Here is a 17435-nt window from a genome sequence, read left to right as displayed (position 1 = left end):
ACAAAACTGATAGTCGATTTTAATTAAATGATTTTAGTTATGTTTACTAATTAATCCTATTTTGCCACATCATCTTCACATTTCATCCACTTGCATACTAACGTGGCTGTAAAAATCATTTGCAAAGAAAAGCAATGTAAATATTTTCAATTTACTTTCAAACTAGTGTGCACTCCGTGCAAAGTACGGGCACCTATTTTTTTAAAAATACTGCATTTTGAACTTGCTTCCCACAAGTTTTAATACATTTGAGTTAATTATTGTATGTTTAAAATTAGAAACCATACATACTCCTTTATACTTAAGAAAAGATCCGAGTTTTAATACATTTGATTTAGAAATCATATTTATTCCTCTATACTTAAAAGAATGATCTAAGTTTTAATACATTTGATTTGCTTAATATTTATGATACACTGAACACTGTAGCATGAATAGTAACTTGAAGTATGAAGAAGCAGAATTAATTTTCTTTTTGCTACAGTATATTAATGTAGCATAAGCAGCAACATCGAGTGCTAATGACCAGATTTGATTTACTATTTATGCTATAATATTTACTTGTAATATTTATTGCAGCGTACACAGTAACTCTTTAGATTCTCTTTTTAAGTATTGAGGAGTGGATTGCCAAACACCCCCTTCAGCTGTGGAGAGAGATCATAAAGGTGACCTCCGATTGGTTCTTGTGCCACCAGGCCTGGCTTACAGTATTGGGCTTTCTAGCTTGTGCAGGCCAATCCATAATCAGCCCACAATTTTATAACCACACCGAACGGGTCGGATGTTAACCATTTACTCGTATAAGGTGTGCATCCATGACCAAATCAAAAACATCCCAGCGAAACGAACCCAAATGGATCTCCTCTGCAGCGCTTACGCTGCCGCCGCCTCCGACGACGACGACGACGACGACGAAACAGACCAATCGAAAGAGCTTCTATCTCCTCCTCCACCACCAAAGAGAGCGAGATCGTCGTCTTCACCATCAGAACGATTCTATTCCTATCATCCGAAGATCGGCGATCAATCCTATTCGCGTTTATCTCGACCGCCTCCACTTTCAACGGAGGAGGCTAAGGGCAGATACGTGTCAAAGCGAGAGAGGGCGATGCTCTCTTGTCCTTCATCATCATCACCTTCTTCTTCTTCTTCTTCTAGGGTTTCTGATGCTCCGGCTCCTTATCCTCAAGCTCACACGGTCAGCACGACTCCTGGTACCACAAAGCCCTTAATTTGTTACTGTTTCATAATCATAGTTCTTTAAACCCGAGAAACATTTATGAAAAAAATCTCGAGACTTGAGAGATTTGGAAAAAAGATAGGACCTTGTTATGCTTTATGCCACGTCGTTAATGATATCTTGAGTGATTTATGTAGGGTTTTTTTTTTCCCTGGAAACCACCTTAAAAAGAGGGTGATTATAGAAAACCTCCTCCTTTTGTTTGTTTCAAATCCCAAAATTTATGGATATGGATTTCAACATAGAATTTGAAATCCATAAATTTTTTGGTGGGTTTTAGGATTCCTAAAACTTTGTTTGTTTCATCAATATTTTGGGATTTGGAATGCTATAATTTGTAAATTCTTGTTTGTTTCAAACTCAAATTGTAGCATTACAAATTTTAGAATTTGAAATCCATAGTTGTAACAAACAAGTTTTAGGATTACCAAAATAATAAATGGTGAATATAAGAACTTTGGTGAGAAGTTTTAGGATTACCAAAATAATAAATGGTGAATATAAGAACTTTGGTGAGCTTACCTCCCATACAAATACAAATACAATTGCACAGTTATACATAAGCAAACAACGCACAACAATTCACTGGAGAAAAAAAACAAACGTACATACAAAGCGCAGAATAGACGAAAATTATATATACTTCTTCAATAAAATTATAAGATGCAAGATAACCAAGCCACTTACACAAGTACAGAATAGATGACATATGCATATTTCTTCATTCACATTAGCAAGATATATCTGAAATAGTCGTGTTTAACAAATTTACAAAGACCTCGAACCACATTAACCATCCCAGAAAACATCGCATCCTGGTATTATCACCTAGCTATACCAATGACACTGCCTCTGAAAGTTGCATCACATAGAGAGCTGTGTGAATTAGAAGATTTGAAGCAGGCTGAGTAAGATAATTAGTAATATGAGATTAAACTCCCTGATCATGAAGACAGCTTCCGAGCAAATATTTATTGAAAATTTTCTTGTGCTCCCCTCTACCCTGCATAGATCAAGATAATTTGCACACTTGTATCCAAATCAGAATTCTACTCTCTGAACTGTTCAATATTGGAAAGGGTTAATTGCATATGTATACCCACCCACCAACACATCCATGCACAGATAATTTACACATACCCACGCACCTGAACACCAACACATAACAGCCACAAGCACACACATTCATGCATACACTCGCACGCACACAAATACAAATGCACACCTGCACAATCACACGACCACATGCACCCCCTAATGCAAACACACAACCACCCACAAATCTCCCGCACCTATGGACGCATCCGACAAGCACCCAACCCAAGGCTCAGACAAGGAACCATTAGAAAACTCATAATAGGACCAAGGTAGGGGCTCAGATACAGATATTAAAATTGAATACATGGATTGCCTCATCTAACAATGATGTTGCCTTGTAGGTTGCAATCACATGAATGGATTGCCTCACCTAACATTGTAAATACAATGTTAGGTTGCATTCTCATCCTAGATTGCCCTACCTAAACATAGCAAAACATTGTAGATTGCATTCTCATAATATGATCATCATCATTGCCCAAATTCAACAATACAAAATAGCCATACCAATACATATCGTGCAATGTAGCCACAAACAAGCAAGATGGACCCAAGAACACAAATCAGAATTCTACTCTCTAAACTGTTCAATATTGGAAAGGGTTAATTGCACATGTATACCCACCCACCAACACATCCATGCACAGATGCCTACACATACCCACGCACCTGAACACCAACACATAACAGCCAATATGCATTAGTTTTGTGGAAAATAGACTGGCAGCGTAGAGCGAGCATTGGAGGTATGGCCTACAACAAACGTATAATAGAGATGCAAATATGTGCACGTATGTCTTTCTAAAACAGAATACAGAGGACGCTCGAACTAACAGAAATTAATAAGAAATGCCATTATATGACATAAAATAAATCAATGTATGAAATTAACAATGATGTGCCACGTACACCACGAGAAGTGCACATGACATTGTAAACAAGCTATAACTCAAACAACAAAGGCTCAGACAAGCAATAACTTAAACAACAAAGGCACACATACACAAGCATAAGATAATAACCATGAACTCATCTCACCCATACATACATGCACATACATACACACATACACAAGCACACACGCACACACATACATGCATACACACTTAAAACATTGTTGAATAAGGAGGTAATGTAGCCAAATCAAAAGCAACAAACCCAGCAACCCAGCAACTGAAACTAAAACTGAAAAATAAGCCCTCCAGCAACAAAACCCAGCAACCCAGCAACCCAGGCCAAATCAAAATCTTATGCCTCTCATATACAACAACAAAACCCAGCAACCCAGCAACTGAAACTGAAAGTCTGAAATTGAAACATAAGCCCTCCAGCAACAAAACCCAGCAACCCAGACCAAATAACCCAGCAACTGAAGCAACTGAAACTGAAACTGAAACTGAAACATAAGATTATGAATACCAAGGCTCATAGAAAATGTACATCAACGTAGCCAAATCAAAAGCTTCAAACCCAGCAACCCAGCAACCCAAATCAAAGAATGATGTAGAAGAATAGCAGAGAAAATGTAGCCAAATCAAAAGCTTCAAACCCAGCAACCCAGACCACCAGCGGGAAAACGCATAATAGGATCAAGTTAGGGGCTCAGATATAGGTATTAAAATTGAATACATGGATTGTCTCATCTATCAATGGTGTTGCAATGTAGGTTGCAATCAAATGAATGGATTGCCTCACCGAACAGTGTAAATGCAATGTAGGTTGCAATTACATGAATGGATTGCCTTACCTAACATTGTAAATGCGATGTCGGTTGCATTCTTATCCTAGATTGCCCTACCTAAACATAACAAAACATTGTAGATATGGATTCTCTTAACTAAGACCATCATCATTGCCCACTTAGAAGAATACAAAGTAGTCATACCAATACATATCGTGCAATGTAGGTTGCTATCAAGTATCATATCCAATGATATTTATATAAACCTGCAAAAGAACCAAAGTTATAATGAGATTGCAATTAGAGTAGTGAAATTAGTTACATCATTAAGTTGTTAAACTTACAAAATTAATAACATAAAGCTACACCACTAAGTGTTCAACTTACAAAATTAGTTACATCATTAAGTTGTTAAATATACAATGAGTTTACAAAAGCAATAGATATGTCAAAGTCTTCAAAAGTAGTGCAATATCAAGTTTTCATAAGTCAAACCCTTGCTCGTTGATAATCTTCTCTATAAATAGCTTTTGAGAATTTTTGGTTTTGATGATCAACCTCCTAGCTTCTGATTCATGGTCATACAAGTAATCAAGCACTTTATCCAATACCCCCTCAGAAAATTCACTCTCATGCGTCATTAGAGCATTCGCCATGGTCTCACTCCAATGCACAACACGTTGATGTACATGTTGATTTTGAATTGAGAACGACATCGTGTCAATTAAACCACGCATGAGAGTCTCATCCTCTTTAGCCTTGCTACTCTTCTTCCTAGGAGTTGATGTATCAATTGATGCAGAAGCTATCCCACTAGAAGCCTTCAATTTCTTATCTTGAGAGTTGTGGTTTTGCCCACTTGATTTCTCGGACTCAAGACGTGGGCTTGGGGACAAATCAACCTCATTATCACTAAGTATTACATGATCCTCATCTCTATCCGTATCATGTTGTCTAGAACCAAGCTTTTCAGTCATATCTTTGGTGAAATCACCCTTCGCTTGGTCATCTCCCGCGATATAACACAAGTTATCATAGTGAATGAGAGGAGTGTTCAAATACTCCTTCAATCTAGAGCTATTGCATTTTTTATCCTGTACAGTGAAATATTGCAAAATCAGTTACTAAGAAGTAAATATTCAAAGTTTGCTTATTTATCAAAAATATTACCTGTGTCCACCTATCAAAACAATCTGGATCCATGGTGACAATCTTAGTTTGTGGATCATAACCAGCCCCACTCATGTCCATGACAGTGCGCATATCAAAATATTTACCCTTCAAGGACTTGACATGGTTCATGACATTCTCCTTTGTGAACTCAGTGCCACACTTCTTGTTGACCTCCTCTGCAGCTCTTCGATATGCAAGCACCTTAAAGTTTTTATCAACTTTAAGACCATCCTTTGCCATCTGAGCAAGGAAGGGGATTAACACATCATCATTCTCTGCAGTCCATTTAGCATTAGGCACCCCCCTTGTATTCTCTTTTTTGTTCAGCACCTTTGGTGGCATTTTTCTTTTAGTAACTGCCCGCTTCTTGCTTTTGCTTTTGCTTGGTGAGGCAGCATCATCCTCAAGGTCAATTGCCATTGGCCTCTTCAAAGAATGAGTCTCACTTGAATGGGTACCAGGGGAAGTGTGGATAAGTGGGTGGTCACTGTTAAGCATATTCATAAACGACATGGGTTGTTGAGTCATAAAAGAGTAGTTCATATCATAAGGATTGTAAGATGGATAAGTCGGTGGAGCAATGTATTGGGGCGGAGGGAATGGTTGTGTAGTGGGTGGTGGGGGAGCCGGGAAGTATGGATAAGTGGGTGTTGTTGGTGTTCTAGGTGAAGTATTCCTGAACTTATCACTTTCATTAGAATCTGCCATGACTGATTGCTACAAATTAAAACAGACAAATAACAAATTTCAAACCTCATGTTAGTATAATAATAATAGAGTACGAACATCAAAAAGTAGCATACATAAAGCCCAATCTTCATAGCTAAATCCAGAAAACTCAAATAAACCACAAGCTTGAAAAACCAGTATGCAAACAAGCCTCGCAGCTCATATAATCAAGGTTGCAAGCAAGCACAAAATTAAACAGAACCGTAAGTTGGATATACACAAAAATAGCATGCGAAAATGATAATATACTCATTTATCCATGAGTATTGTTGTAACATGAACGAATACATAGAGGTAGTAGACAATATATCAACGAGTACAATACCACATGGAGAATATAACTTAGATTACATCCCGATCTCGGTTGTGTCTCCACCGCGCCATTTAGCACAATAATCTTCCCACATTTCAATTGCAATTTGATCCCTCTTTGACACCGCGCCATTTAGCACAATAATCTTCCCACATTTCAATTGCAATTTGATCCCTCTTTGCTCTCCATTTATTTCTTGAATCTCTTTGGTCTCTTTGTGTCATAGTTTGAGTAAAGTCAACAACATCCTCTTCACATTCATTTGCTATTTCATCTCCATCCTCTTCAATATGGTTGTCCTCATGCAACAACTCATCGCCCGGGTCTTTCATCTCCATCCTCTTCAATATGGTTGTCCTCATGCAACAACTCATCGCCCGGGTCTTCTATGGCGATATAGTTATGAAGTATAGTACATGCAATGTCTTCTATGGCGATATAGTTATGAAGTATAGTACATGCAATAACTATATCAACTTGAGTTGGAAAAGGATAATGTGGCTTCGCGGATAGGATTTTGAAACGATTTTTTAATACCCCAAATGTTGATTCAATTTTAGACCTTAGGGATGAGTGCCTTAAATTGAACAACTCTTGTCTATTATTGATTGGCCTACCCTTGTGCTCATTTAGATGATACCGCACTCCTCGATATGGGGAGATAAAGCCATGCATAGTAGTGTAGCCCGCATCACACAAATAATATTTTCCTACATTTAACAAAAGAAATTTAGTATATTTCTTAATTATAATTAAGTAGACATACTTTATTTGATTGATTTATTACCGTCGTAAACTCTCAATCCGCGAGGTTGTGGTCTAGATAACGCGTCTTGCAAAACTCTATAATCATTTGCGGATCCCTCCCAGCCGGCTAGAACATACGAAAATAACTTGTTGGGAGTGCATGCAGTTAGAACATTTTGAGTTACACCTTTACGACCTCTAAAACGTGCAACAAGGCTAGCGGGAAGCATGGCGTCGATATGGGTTCCATCTATCATGCCAATACAATCCTATATGATACATTAAACATTTATTAATAATAGAAAGGTAAAATTAATTGTTAGATTATGAGTAGTTATATTATAATAATGATTACCTTGAAATAAGGATAATATAACGGGTTAGTGGCAATCTCTGGTGATACTTCATTTGGTGCTTGCTTCATGTACCGCCCCCTTAAACGACCAACAGCTTTCAAGTACTTGTTAAAGTATTTTGAAACGGTTTCCCCCGATCTTATGAAATGTGACCTAACAATTCTATTTTTTGTTTTATGGCCTAATATATTAAGGAACATGAGCAATTGTTCTTCTACTTTAACAACCCGTCCATCTTTTAGTAGGCCGGTATATCTCATTATGCTAACAAGATTATGAAATGCACGCGGCCTCATTCTAACATAAGCCCTACAACTCTCATTATAGCCACTAAACACACGACTTATGTGCCTAGCTCTCATATCTATCTTCTCTTTATTTTTCACATTACGTTGATAAGTGATTGATTTCCGTCTACTACGTATCCTCATCAAACATGTAAACACACAAATCACCGCGGAGATAGTAGCATTAGAAGCCATCCTCGTTAACATCTCTTCATCAATGTCGTTCATCTACATTGTTTTAAAAAAACTCACAAAGTCACAAAATTGAAAAAAGCACAAAAACAATCTATATAGTATTGTTGACTAATTGTTGATAATATTTGTTGGGAGCTTGAACTTTTGGTGGAAAATGAAAACTGAAAAATTGTGCATCCTCATTGTTTTACTTTGTTCTGACGTGCTACTCCCTCTGCAGTCTGCAGCATTGTTTTAGGGTCAAGTATCTCCAAACCAACAAATGATGTTTCAGACGGAAGAGAGGTTAAGTTGATGGCTTGATTATTGACTTGTTTGTCTAACTAGACAAAAGCGAAGAGAAGTCATGAAGATTTTGGTAGAAAAAATTCTAGCCGTGCGTATCATAGCCACATGTATTCTTTGTTTATACCACATCGCAGTCTTTGCTCGTCTAAGGAAAAACAATGTCTTGTATTTACTCATTCAGTTCTCACTTATAGTAATATGCTGGAATACGGCATTATTTCTACTCTACAAGCTTACACTCTGGATGTGGAGAGCCAATTAAGCAGAAAAAGTTCTTTCAACAAGTTAATTGAATTCAAATCATAGAATGAGCTGGGTCATCATTTAACATTTTACCATTTAGTCAACAATAATATATGAATGTATCCACCGTCAACAAGATGAGTTGTTATTTAAAAGAAAATAAAAAGACAAACAAAAATTAGCAGGGAAAATTATGGAGAACACCCCAATATTAATTTCAACAATCTATATAGCACAAAAACTAAATCAATTGCATATGCCTTACCACATATTAATTTCAGCTAGAACACCCCAATAATAAAACCAAATCCATCAATTTCACAAAGAAACCCTAATTTATGGAGAAAGGGAACGAGTTTTACCTGCCGAGGAGGAGACTTAGTTGGTCGGAGAACTGTTCGGGCAGAGGCAAGTTCGGTTGAAATAATAGAATCCCCAAATCAAGTTACCCCCAAAACCTCATGGAAAGTGGTTGGGGACGCTGAGGAGGAGGCGGAGCCCGCTGAAGTTGGGGTGGAGAGGAGGGAGGGGGTGGCGTCGTAGTCGGGGTTCGGCGGGAGCGATCGCTAGGGTTTCGCGCGGAATTTGAGATGGCGGGTAAAAGAGGACCCAGACGAAAGGTGATTTTACAAAGCGGTGATTTTAGGGTGGGATCGGTCTTCAGAAGAGCGGAGTTATTGCTGAGCTGGACGCGATATGTCAGATATCCAGCCCAAATCCACTCCAAAAAGTGGGATTTTACAAATGCTAAAAACAATTAGTTTTTTATTGTTTTGGGATTCAATATCCCAAAAAATTTTGGAAACAAACATGGTTTATGGATTTCTAAAACCTCAAAAAACCACTTTTTACATCCCAAAAACTAAAATCTACCCTATATCCCAAAAAAAAACAAAACAAACACCCCCTAAATTTCAAACGCCTTCAGTCAGTTTTCTCACAAAAAAAAAAACCAAAATTACCCTTTAAAAACTCACCTTTAGAAACTCACCTTTAGAAACTCACGTTCACGGCACATGACATGACTCTTTTTTTTAATATTTAGGCCCTGTTAGGGCATCTCCAACGGTTTCTTCAAAATTTTCTTCAAAATGGGGAAACAAAAGTCATATTCTTCAACTAATTTTTACACCAACTCCAACAGCTTCCCCATTTTGAAGAATCTATTTTTTCCTCCAAAAATTTGGAGAATGCTGCAGATTTGGGGAAGCTTCCCTATTTTTTCTCCTCTATCCCTATTTTAGGGAATGAGATGGGGAATCTATTAGACCAAAAACCTAACTATATTCTCCAAAAGTAGGAAATAGGGAAGCTGTTGGTGATGCTATTAGGATACGACTTTAGGTACTTTGAACTTGAATTTTTTAACTTTATTTTTACTTTTTACTTAAATTTAACTAGTAGGTATTTGATTGCAATAAAACCTATTTTAAAGATGGTTTATGTATAAATTAAAATTAAAATTAAAATTAAAATTAAAATTGAAATTAAAATTGAAATTAAAATTGAAATGTGATTTCCATATAATTACTCTATTTTTAAGGTGGTTTTTAGGGAAAAACATTCGAGGCACATGTGGCATGACTCTTTTTTTAATGTTTAGATCTTGTTAGGATACGTCTTATGTACTTTGAACTTGAATTTTTTTTAACCTTATTTTTTATTATTTACTTAGAATTTAACCAGGAGGTGATTGATTGTAACAAAAAAATCACTGTAAAGGTGGTTTATGTATAAATTGAAATTGAAATGTGGTTTTAGTATAATTATCTTAATTTTTAGGTGGTTTCTAGGAAAAACCCCTTTATACTAATAAGTTCCATTAGGCTTTACTCCACAAAGTCATGATTAATGTTAGTGAGAAGGTCACCCATCTTAGTGCTACTCTAGCTGTGCGTGCTTAAGTCTTACCTTCAATGGTTTTTTCATGGCTCTTATCTCGAACAGTGCTCCCTATTATTAATTTTGAGCTCATATGAACTATTATTTACAAAGTATGCTTCTGGTCTCCCTGCGGGACCATTAATTCTTGAATTTTGTATGAGCTATTCTATATGGAGTACCTTCTTCGCATTCCATGTGTTGGCTATTCACTCTGGGGATGACATATTTATTTAAGATATGTAATATAGGACATCCTTGCGATATAATCCTTGGCATGTGAATATGGGACTCTGGAGATAATCCTTGACAGATTCTAGAGGTTATACCTGCATGTTCAAGCGGTAATCCTTGTTGATTCACTTCCTAATTTGTTCATTCTTGTACTAATGCTTACTTCCAGCTTGTGTTGGCTAGTGTTCTGTTTTGATGATGTTTTTCATGCACCAAATGAGAACTTTCCAGGAGATCGCCAATCATTTTGCTACTCAAGACCAAACATGCTGAGGGCAAAGGAAACCTTTTTCATGTTCTCTACCGACAAATGAATGCCACCATCAATTCTTGAGTTCACTTCAACTGTTTTATATCAGAAATCATTCTTGTGCATATCCCACGTGGAACCTGTGACATAGTTGTAATATCCTTACTCTGACTCCTTACTGAAAGATTTGGTGCCTGCACATGCTGAAAGATTTGGTGCCTGCACAACATAAAATGTTAGTCTTTAAAGCATGCTCATTTGATTGTGGAGACCGACATCTACTACCCAGTAAAACCGGTTCTGGTCTCCTGTTTAAAACTTCCAGTAGAAAGAATTATAAATTATCAAAGAGAGATTTGTTTGAGAGAGTTAAAAGTGTCATTCTCATGTTCCATACCTGTAAATTCTTGCATAGCTTTCTGGCCAACTTGAATTGATATATGGTATTGGCTTGTGCCATTTAGGAATTTAGGCCTTTCTTTGTATTGCAATTACCTATTATTGACGCAGTTGTTCCATTTTAATTGGACATATTTTATTGGTGTTCGCTGATAAAATGTCACTTCCTTTACCTCTTAGTCTCTATTATTACACATGCATATTGATTCTCCTGCTTATTCTTTTCTTTGTTTCAGTTGTTGGAAGCATCGCTGTTTCAGATCTGCCATCTGATATTTTGTCATTGTTGAGGTCTCGAACAACTGTTCATGCCAACAAAGTAGCCGGAAGATCAGCTATTCTATTAAGTGGCCACACTGGCGCTGTCAATTCCATAGAATGGTCGCAGAGTCATGGTTAGCCACAGTATAACTTCATCTTCCCACAAGAGTATGCTAAGTATATCTATTTGATTGCTATTATATTTAATATTTTAATGGTCTCATGTAGGGCGCCATGTTGTGCCGTCAGATATGAGACAGTTAAAATGGAATAAAAATATGGAGATGTTACTATCTTTGCTTTAAAGGAGTCTACTTTTCTAGTTTTCCACTGGTTATGGATAGCAAATATTTCTTTACTCATCATGCTGTCACTTTGTTGTTGCTTCTTATAGTCACACTTACTAAGTTTACGCATTTCACGTGTATTTGAGTCAACAGTTTGCTTATGACCAAGTTCTATCATAACTGTGTGATAGATACTCAACTTTCTCATAAGATGACCATTAGTGGAAATTAGGAAACTGCATTTTACTTGCATTTTGCACCACACTTTCCAGCAACTTCTGCTTTTGGTTGAGAATATTTTTTTTCGGTGTTATTTCCAAGTATCAGAACTGTGTGCAATTACTTATCAATTAATTCAAATATGCAGCCCATCTTCTTGCTTCTTCTGGAATGGATCAAACCGTCCATGTATGGAACATATGGAGCAAAGATCAGAAGAAAGCACGCATCTTCAGATATCATAATGCAGCAATAAAGGATGTGAGATGGTCTATGCAGGGGTTATCTCTACTCTCCTGTGGATATGATTGCGCATCTCGGCTAGTCGATGTTGAGAAGGGGGCAGAAACACAGTTGTTTAAGGAGGATCAAGTAGTGGAAACAATTAGATTTCATCCAAGTGACTCAAGCCTTTTCCTTTCGGGTGGGTCAAAAGGCATTCTTAGACTTTGGGACGTTAGATGTAGTAAGGTGGTACATGAATATGTAAAAGGTCTTGGTTCGATCCTTGACATTGAATTTAGTAATGATGGAAAACATTTTATTGCATCCACTGACACTTCAAGGAGCAGGATTAGTGAAAATTCTATAATCGTATGGGACGTTGCACGAGAAGTTCCTTTATCCAACCAGGTAACCTTCACCCCAACCCAAAACTGAAGTTTAGTTTTACTGCTTACTATAGCGATAAATGTTATCCTATGTATTTTCTAGTCTAATTTCTTGAGTATGAGAACTATGTAGATTGCTACAGAAACCTAGAGAATACTCTCATATTGGACTGTCTTTATGTTCCTTACCTATTGTGTGTATTGGTTAATCACAGAAGTTCCAATTGCAGTGCATTCTGACCATTTCCTTCAGGACCCAAGATGATAGACCTATTCTATGTGCTCATAAAACTTCTTCCTAGCAAACAACCTTCTATTTGCCTGGGCTAATTGCTAATGAGGGGAATTTATGTGACTGAACCTTTAGATTACGTCTTTCATTTCAATGATATAAGAACAATGTATGCTTTAGTCTAGAGGAGCTTTATACTATGTAGATCAAGACCAATAGTGTGGAATTTTATTTTAAAGCTCCATAGCATGATTTTGTAATCGTGCTGGTTTAAGCAGTTAACTTCCTAAGTTGTTGATCGTATGCAAAAAAAGTTTCTATCATTTGATTTTTTTTTTCTTTAGGCTGTTTAGATATCATAGGTCATATCTAATGTCCGGATTTCAAGTTTTTATGATAGGATCGAAAGTCAAATCATATCCATAGGTCCTATTCAAACTCTTTACTTCCTTAGTATACATACGTACAAACCATGCATTACTCATTTGCTTAGTTTCAAGCGAATTATGTATTTACTTATGCCCACTTTATGAGCATTATGTTATTACCTTTGAAGCTCCCTTCCGTCATTTAACATGTTGATTTGAGCTGTTCATTTCTTAAAGCAACCAAAAAAAAAAAAGAACGTAGGATATGATGTTTTTTCATTGGACTATGCATATATCATAGGTCACTTCTGAAAGTGTGGATTTTAAGATTTGATGATAGAGGCTCAAAGGTCAAATCCTTGGTGGGATCCTTGTCTAACTATTTATTTTCTTAGTAGACATAATTAATAACCATGCATTACTTGTTTTGCCTTAGTTTCAAATCAGTTATGTATTTACTTACACCCGTTTACAGAGCCTTACGTTTAGTATTTTGTTCTATTTCAGGTTTATGGTGAGGCGTATACCTGTCCTTGTGTAAGATATCACCCCACAAATGCTTGTTTTGTTGCACAATCAAATGCCAACTACATAGCAATATTCTCTTCTAGGCCTCCCTTCAAATTGGACAGGTATAAAAGATACGAGGGACATGGAGTATGGGGATATCCTATCAAGTGCAATTTTAGCTCTGATGGTAAGGAGCTTGCATCAGGATCTTCGGACGGGTGTATTTATTTCTATGACTACAAATCGTCAAGGTTCTTGAGGAAGATCAAGGCTTTTGAGGAGGCATGTGTTGATGTTGCATTTCACCCCTTGATTCCTAATGTAATAGCATCTTGTAGTTGGACTGGGGAAATTTCTGTTTTTCAGTAAGATGTTCTTTTTTTTCTTATTTTTCCCAAATTTCTTGGCTTGCGTTTGGTGCCGATGCTGTAGATGGGTTCTCTAATATGCGCTCGTATTATATACTTATGTTTGGCAATGAGGAATATCAACTGCTGCTTTAATCCGTGACTCGTGGATATCATCAGAAAGCATGCAGCTGGTGGAAATTGATTTATGAGCAGTCTGGATATGGTGAATAGATTTTTGTTGCGAAGTTACCGTCAATCCCTACTATTTATAACAAAACAGAAAAGAATTTAAGGTGAAAGAAGCAGATGTTTATTTCTCAGAAAATAGAGTAACTGAATACAAAAGGTAACAGAGGAACTTTAGACTCTTAATATAACTCAAATAAAGCTAACTCACTCCTAAATTTACTCAGTCAGCAGAGACTGAGACCGAGTAATTTAGACCGACTCCACTAAAGACTCCACTAACTGGACATAATAACTACTGGAAATAAAATAGCCATAAAAATAGGAAACATAAATCTAACTGACACCGAATATGAGGGAATGCACTAAACTGCAACTAACTTGTAACACTACCCCTTAGTGCATGCCCTCTATTAACAAGACCAAGTCTTTCTCGAAACTCCTCAAACTTAGCTTTAGAAAGTGCCTTTGTAAGGCCATCTGCAACCTGCTCCTTTGTTCGTATCGAACGCAACTCAATTTCTTGATTTAGCACCTTTTCTCGAACAAAATGCAACCTGCTCCTTTGTTCGTATCGAACGCAACTCAATTTCTTGATTTAGCACCTTTTCTCGAACAAAATGATAGTGGATATCAATATGCTTTGTAACGCAACTCAATTTCTTGATTTAGCACCTTTTCTCGAACAAAATGATAGTGGATATCAATATGCTTTGCGTGGGCATGGAATACTGGGTTTTCAGCAAGTCTGATTGCACTTTCACTATCACAGAAAACTGGAATAGGAAAGTTGCAGTCCTCGTTCACATCTTGAATAAGTCTTGAAAGCCAGATACACTCCTGAGTGGCCAATGTTGCTGCAACATACTCAGTTTCTGCACTTGATAAGGCACTGTACTTTGCTTCTTACTGCACCAAGATATGGTCGCGGAATCAATATTGAAACAATAACCAGAGGTGGAACACCTGTCATTTATATCTCAAGCCCAATCGGCATCGACATAGCCTTGCAAAGAGCAAACCTTATTAGGCTGATAGTATAATCCATAATCCAATGTTCCTTTCACATACCGTAAAACCCGTTTTGCAGCAGTCATATGACCAACACACGGTTGGTTCATAAATTGAGATAAAATGCCCACTGAGAATGTAATATCCGAGCGAGTAATTGTTAGATACAGTAAGCTCCCAACCATTCTACGGTACTCGGTCACATCGTCCAGAGGCTTTCCTTCATCCTTCTTCAACTTGAGGTTTGGATCCATGGGAGTGGTTGTAGAGTTGAAGTTCTCCATGCCAAAACGTTGAAAGATCCTTGCAGCATATCCTCTTTGTGAGAGAAAATAGCCATCTGATCGTTCCAACTCTAAGCCAAGAAAATAGTAAGCTTCACCCAAGCTTTTCATTTCAAAACGAGGTGATAAATCATCTTGGAGGCGCATAATTTCAGCTACATCATCTCCTGTAATTATCATATCGTCCACATAAAGAAGAATCATAGTGGCCAGTGATCCCTTTACCTTGACAAAGAGACTAGGATCTGAATCTGAAGGATGAAAACCACAGAATATGAAATATTCAGCTATCTTCCCATACCAAGCACGAGGCACTTGTTTGAGGCCATAGAGAGTCTTCTTAAGTCGGCATACATAATGAGGAAACTTCTCAGATAAGAACCCCTGTGGTTGCTCCATATGTATATCACGATCTAACTCCACGTGAAGGAAATCATTTTTCATGTCAAATTGCCAAAGAGTCCAACCTTTGCTAGCAGCCAAAGAGATAATGGTACGAACAATAACCATTTTTGTAACAGGACTAAAGGTCTCATCGTAATCCGAGCCGTACTACTGAGAAAAACCACGAGCAACTAAACGAGCTTTGTGTCTTGTAATGGTTCCATCTGCAGCCTTCTTTAGCTTGTAAACTCACTTACATGTAATAAGATCAGCACCCTTCGGTCTAGGTACAAGATCCCAAGTAGCATTCTTCTTCAAGGCTGCAGTTTCATCTCTCATTGCAGCTTCCCAATCGGGCTTCCCTTGAGCTTCAGATTAGGATGTAGGCTCATTTTCAAAAGTATCTCCCACCACAAAACAAGAGAGAACAGTGCACTGATTTAACTGCACTTCATACTCATTTAAATGACTAGGCAGCTTCCTTTGCCTTGTCGTCCTTCGCGGTGTGGCTTCACCTTGTGAGGAAATAAGTTGAGGGAACTCCAATCTCCCCCTTTCGCTGGAATCAGTTTGAGTAGCAATAGACTCAATGTCAGAATCAATAAGAGGAACACTTTCTGAGTTTTCTCCATGCGCAGTAGCAGCAAGGTATAAGGTAGAAACCTCATCAAACACAACATCACGAGAAGTAACAATCTTCTTCGTGACAAGATCCATACACTTCCAGCCTTTCCTATGAGCATCATAACCAATAAACACACATTTTCTTGCTTTCGGGTTAAGCTTAGTTCGATGATGCTTGGGTATATGAACATGGCAAAGAGAACCAAAAATTCTGAAATAACTCACATCAGGTTTAATGTCATAAATCATCTCAAAATGAGATTTTGAAGTACCTGGCCATGGAGGTAACCGGTTAATCACATGACAAGTACATTGCATAATTGTTGCCCACAGCTCTCGAGGAAGATTTTTATCATGCAGCCAAGATAAGGTCACTGTTGTAAGGTGTGCCAGCTTACGCTCATCGACCCCATTCTTTTATGGGGTATCCGGACATGTTATTTGACGATGAATGCCATTCTCCTCACAGCATTTTGAAAATTCATGAGATAGAAATTCACCTCCACTATCGGTACGCAAACACTTTATGGCCGACCCAAACTCCCTTTCTACCATCATCTTAAACTGCATAAAGTGGGTGAGAGCTTCACTCTTGGTTTCTAGAAAATACACCCAGATGTAGCGGGAGTAATCATCCACAATAACCATCATATAGCGGAAGCCACTATAACTTGGAGTTCTGGTAGGTCCCATAAGATCAGAGTGCACAAGATGAAACATCACGGAAGCACGATTCATAGACTTATGAAAGGGAGACGATGTGATTTATCGTATTGACAACCAGCACACACTACGTCTGGATGCACTGTTTTGAAGAAAGGAACACCTTCGAGCAGTCTGTTTGTTGATATCTGCTGCAGTAGTTGATAGCCAACATGCCCAAGTCGAGCATGTCAAAGTGAAGCACTAGTACTTCTACTTGTCTTTTCAACATAATCATCACTCGCAGACAAGATGTATAAAGAATTTTTCTTTCTTCCAGTAAGCAGAA

General features: G+C 37.6%; 2 protein-coding genes and 1 long non-coding RNA gene across 5 annotated transcripts; 1 reads left to right on the top strand and 2 right to left on the bottom strand.

Moving 5' to 3' along the window:
- Window positions 827–14012, top strand: LOC109837723 (WD repeat-containing protein 25). Its single transcript, XM_020406068.1, has 4 exons — window positions 827–1217; window positions 11354–11512; window positions 12033–12517; window positions 13603–14012. The coding sequence occupies exons 1-4, from the start codon at window positions 857–859 to the stop codon at window positions 13972–13974; spliced, it is 1377 nt and encodes a 458-aa protein (XP_020261657.1). The 5' UTR covers window positions 827–856; the 3' UTR covers window positions 13975–14012.
- On the bottom strand, window positions 3352–7847 carry LOC109837724. Of its 3 annotated transcripts, XM_020406069.1 has the most exons (3): window positions 7340–7847; window positions 7025–7253; window positions 3352–4288 (listed from the first exon to the last, which is right to left on the bottom strand). In XM_020406069.1, exons 1-3 carry the CDS (start codon window positions 7832–7834, stop codon window positions 4263–4265), a joined length of 750 nt encoding a protein of 249 aa, XP_020261658.1. In that variant the 5' UTR covers window positions 7835–7847; the 3' UTR covers window positions 3352–4262. The 3 variants fall into 3 exon arrangements, 1 of the variants encoding a protein (XP_020261658.1); XR_002246407.1 differs by lacking the exons at window positions 7025–7253; window positions 7340–7847 and adding an exon at window positions 6250–6348; XR_002246408.1 differs by lacking the exon at window positions 3352–4288 and adding an exon at window positions 6667–6947 and having other exon boundaries at window positions 7025–7847.
- LOC109837725 lies at window positions 14250–14782 on the bottom strand. Its single transcript, XR_002246409.1, has 2 exons — window positions 14699–14782; window positions 14250–14628 (listed from the first exon to the last, which is right to left on the bottom strand). It is a non-coding gene; the product is annotated as an uncharacterized LOC109837725 (long non-coding RNA).

The sequence above is a fragment of the Asparagus officinalis genome, chromosome 4 (assembly GCF_001876935.1).
Source record: "Asparagus officinalis chromosome 4, Aspof.V1, whole genome shotgun sequence".
NCBI lineage: Eukaryota > Viridiplantae > Streptophyta > Magnoliopsida > Asparagales > Asparagaceae > Asparagus > Asparagus officinalis.
The sequence above is the reverse complement of the archived record's forward strand: the minus strand, read 5'-3'. Positions and strand labels throughout refer to the sequence as shown.

Bases quoted from the DNA above. Each gene is read 5' to 3' on its own strand.
- LOC109837724 (XM_020406069.1), bottom strand. From the start codon at position 7,834: ATGTTAACGAGGATGGCTTCTAATGCTACTATCTCCGCGGTGATTTGT. The intron at 7,254-7,339 runs GTAATCATTATT...TGTATCATATAG, and splicing joins TATATTATCCTTATTTCAAG to GATTGTATTGGCATGATAGA. The intron at 4,289-7,024 runs GTAATAAATCAA...GTTCTTTTGCAG, and splicing joins CGGATTGAGAGTTTACGACG to GTTTATATAAATATCATTGG.
- LOC109837723 (XM_020406068.1), top strand. From the start codon at position 857: ATGGATCTCCTCTGCAGCGCTTACGCTGCCGCCGCCTCCGACGACGAC. The intron at 11,513-12,032 runs GTTAGCCACAGT...TCAAATATGCAG, and splicing joins AGAATGGTCGCAGAGTCATG to CCCATCTTCTTGCTTCTTCT. The intron at 12,518-13,602 runs GTAACCTTCACC...GTTCTATTTCAG, and splicing joins AAGTTCCTTTATCCAACCAG to GTTTATGGTGAGGCGTATAC.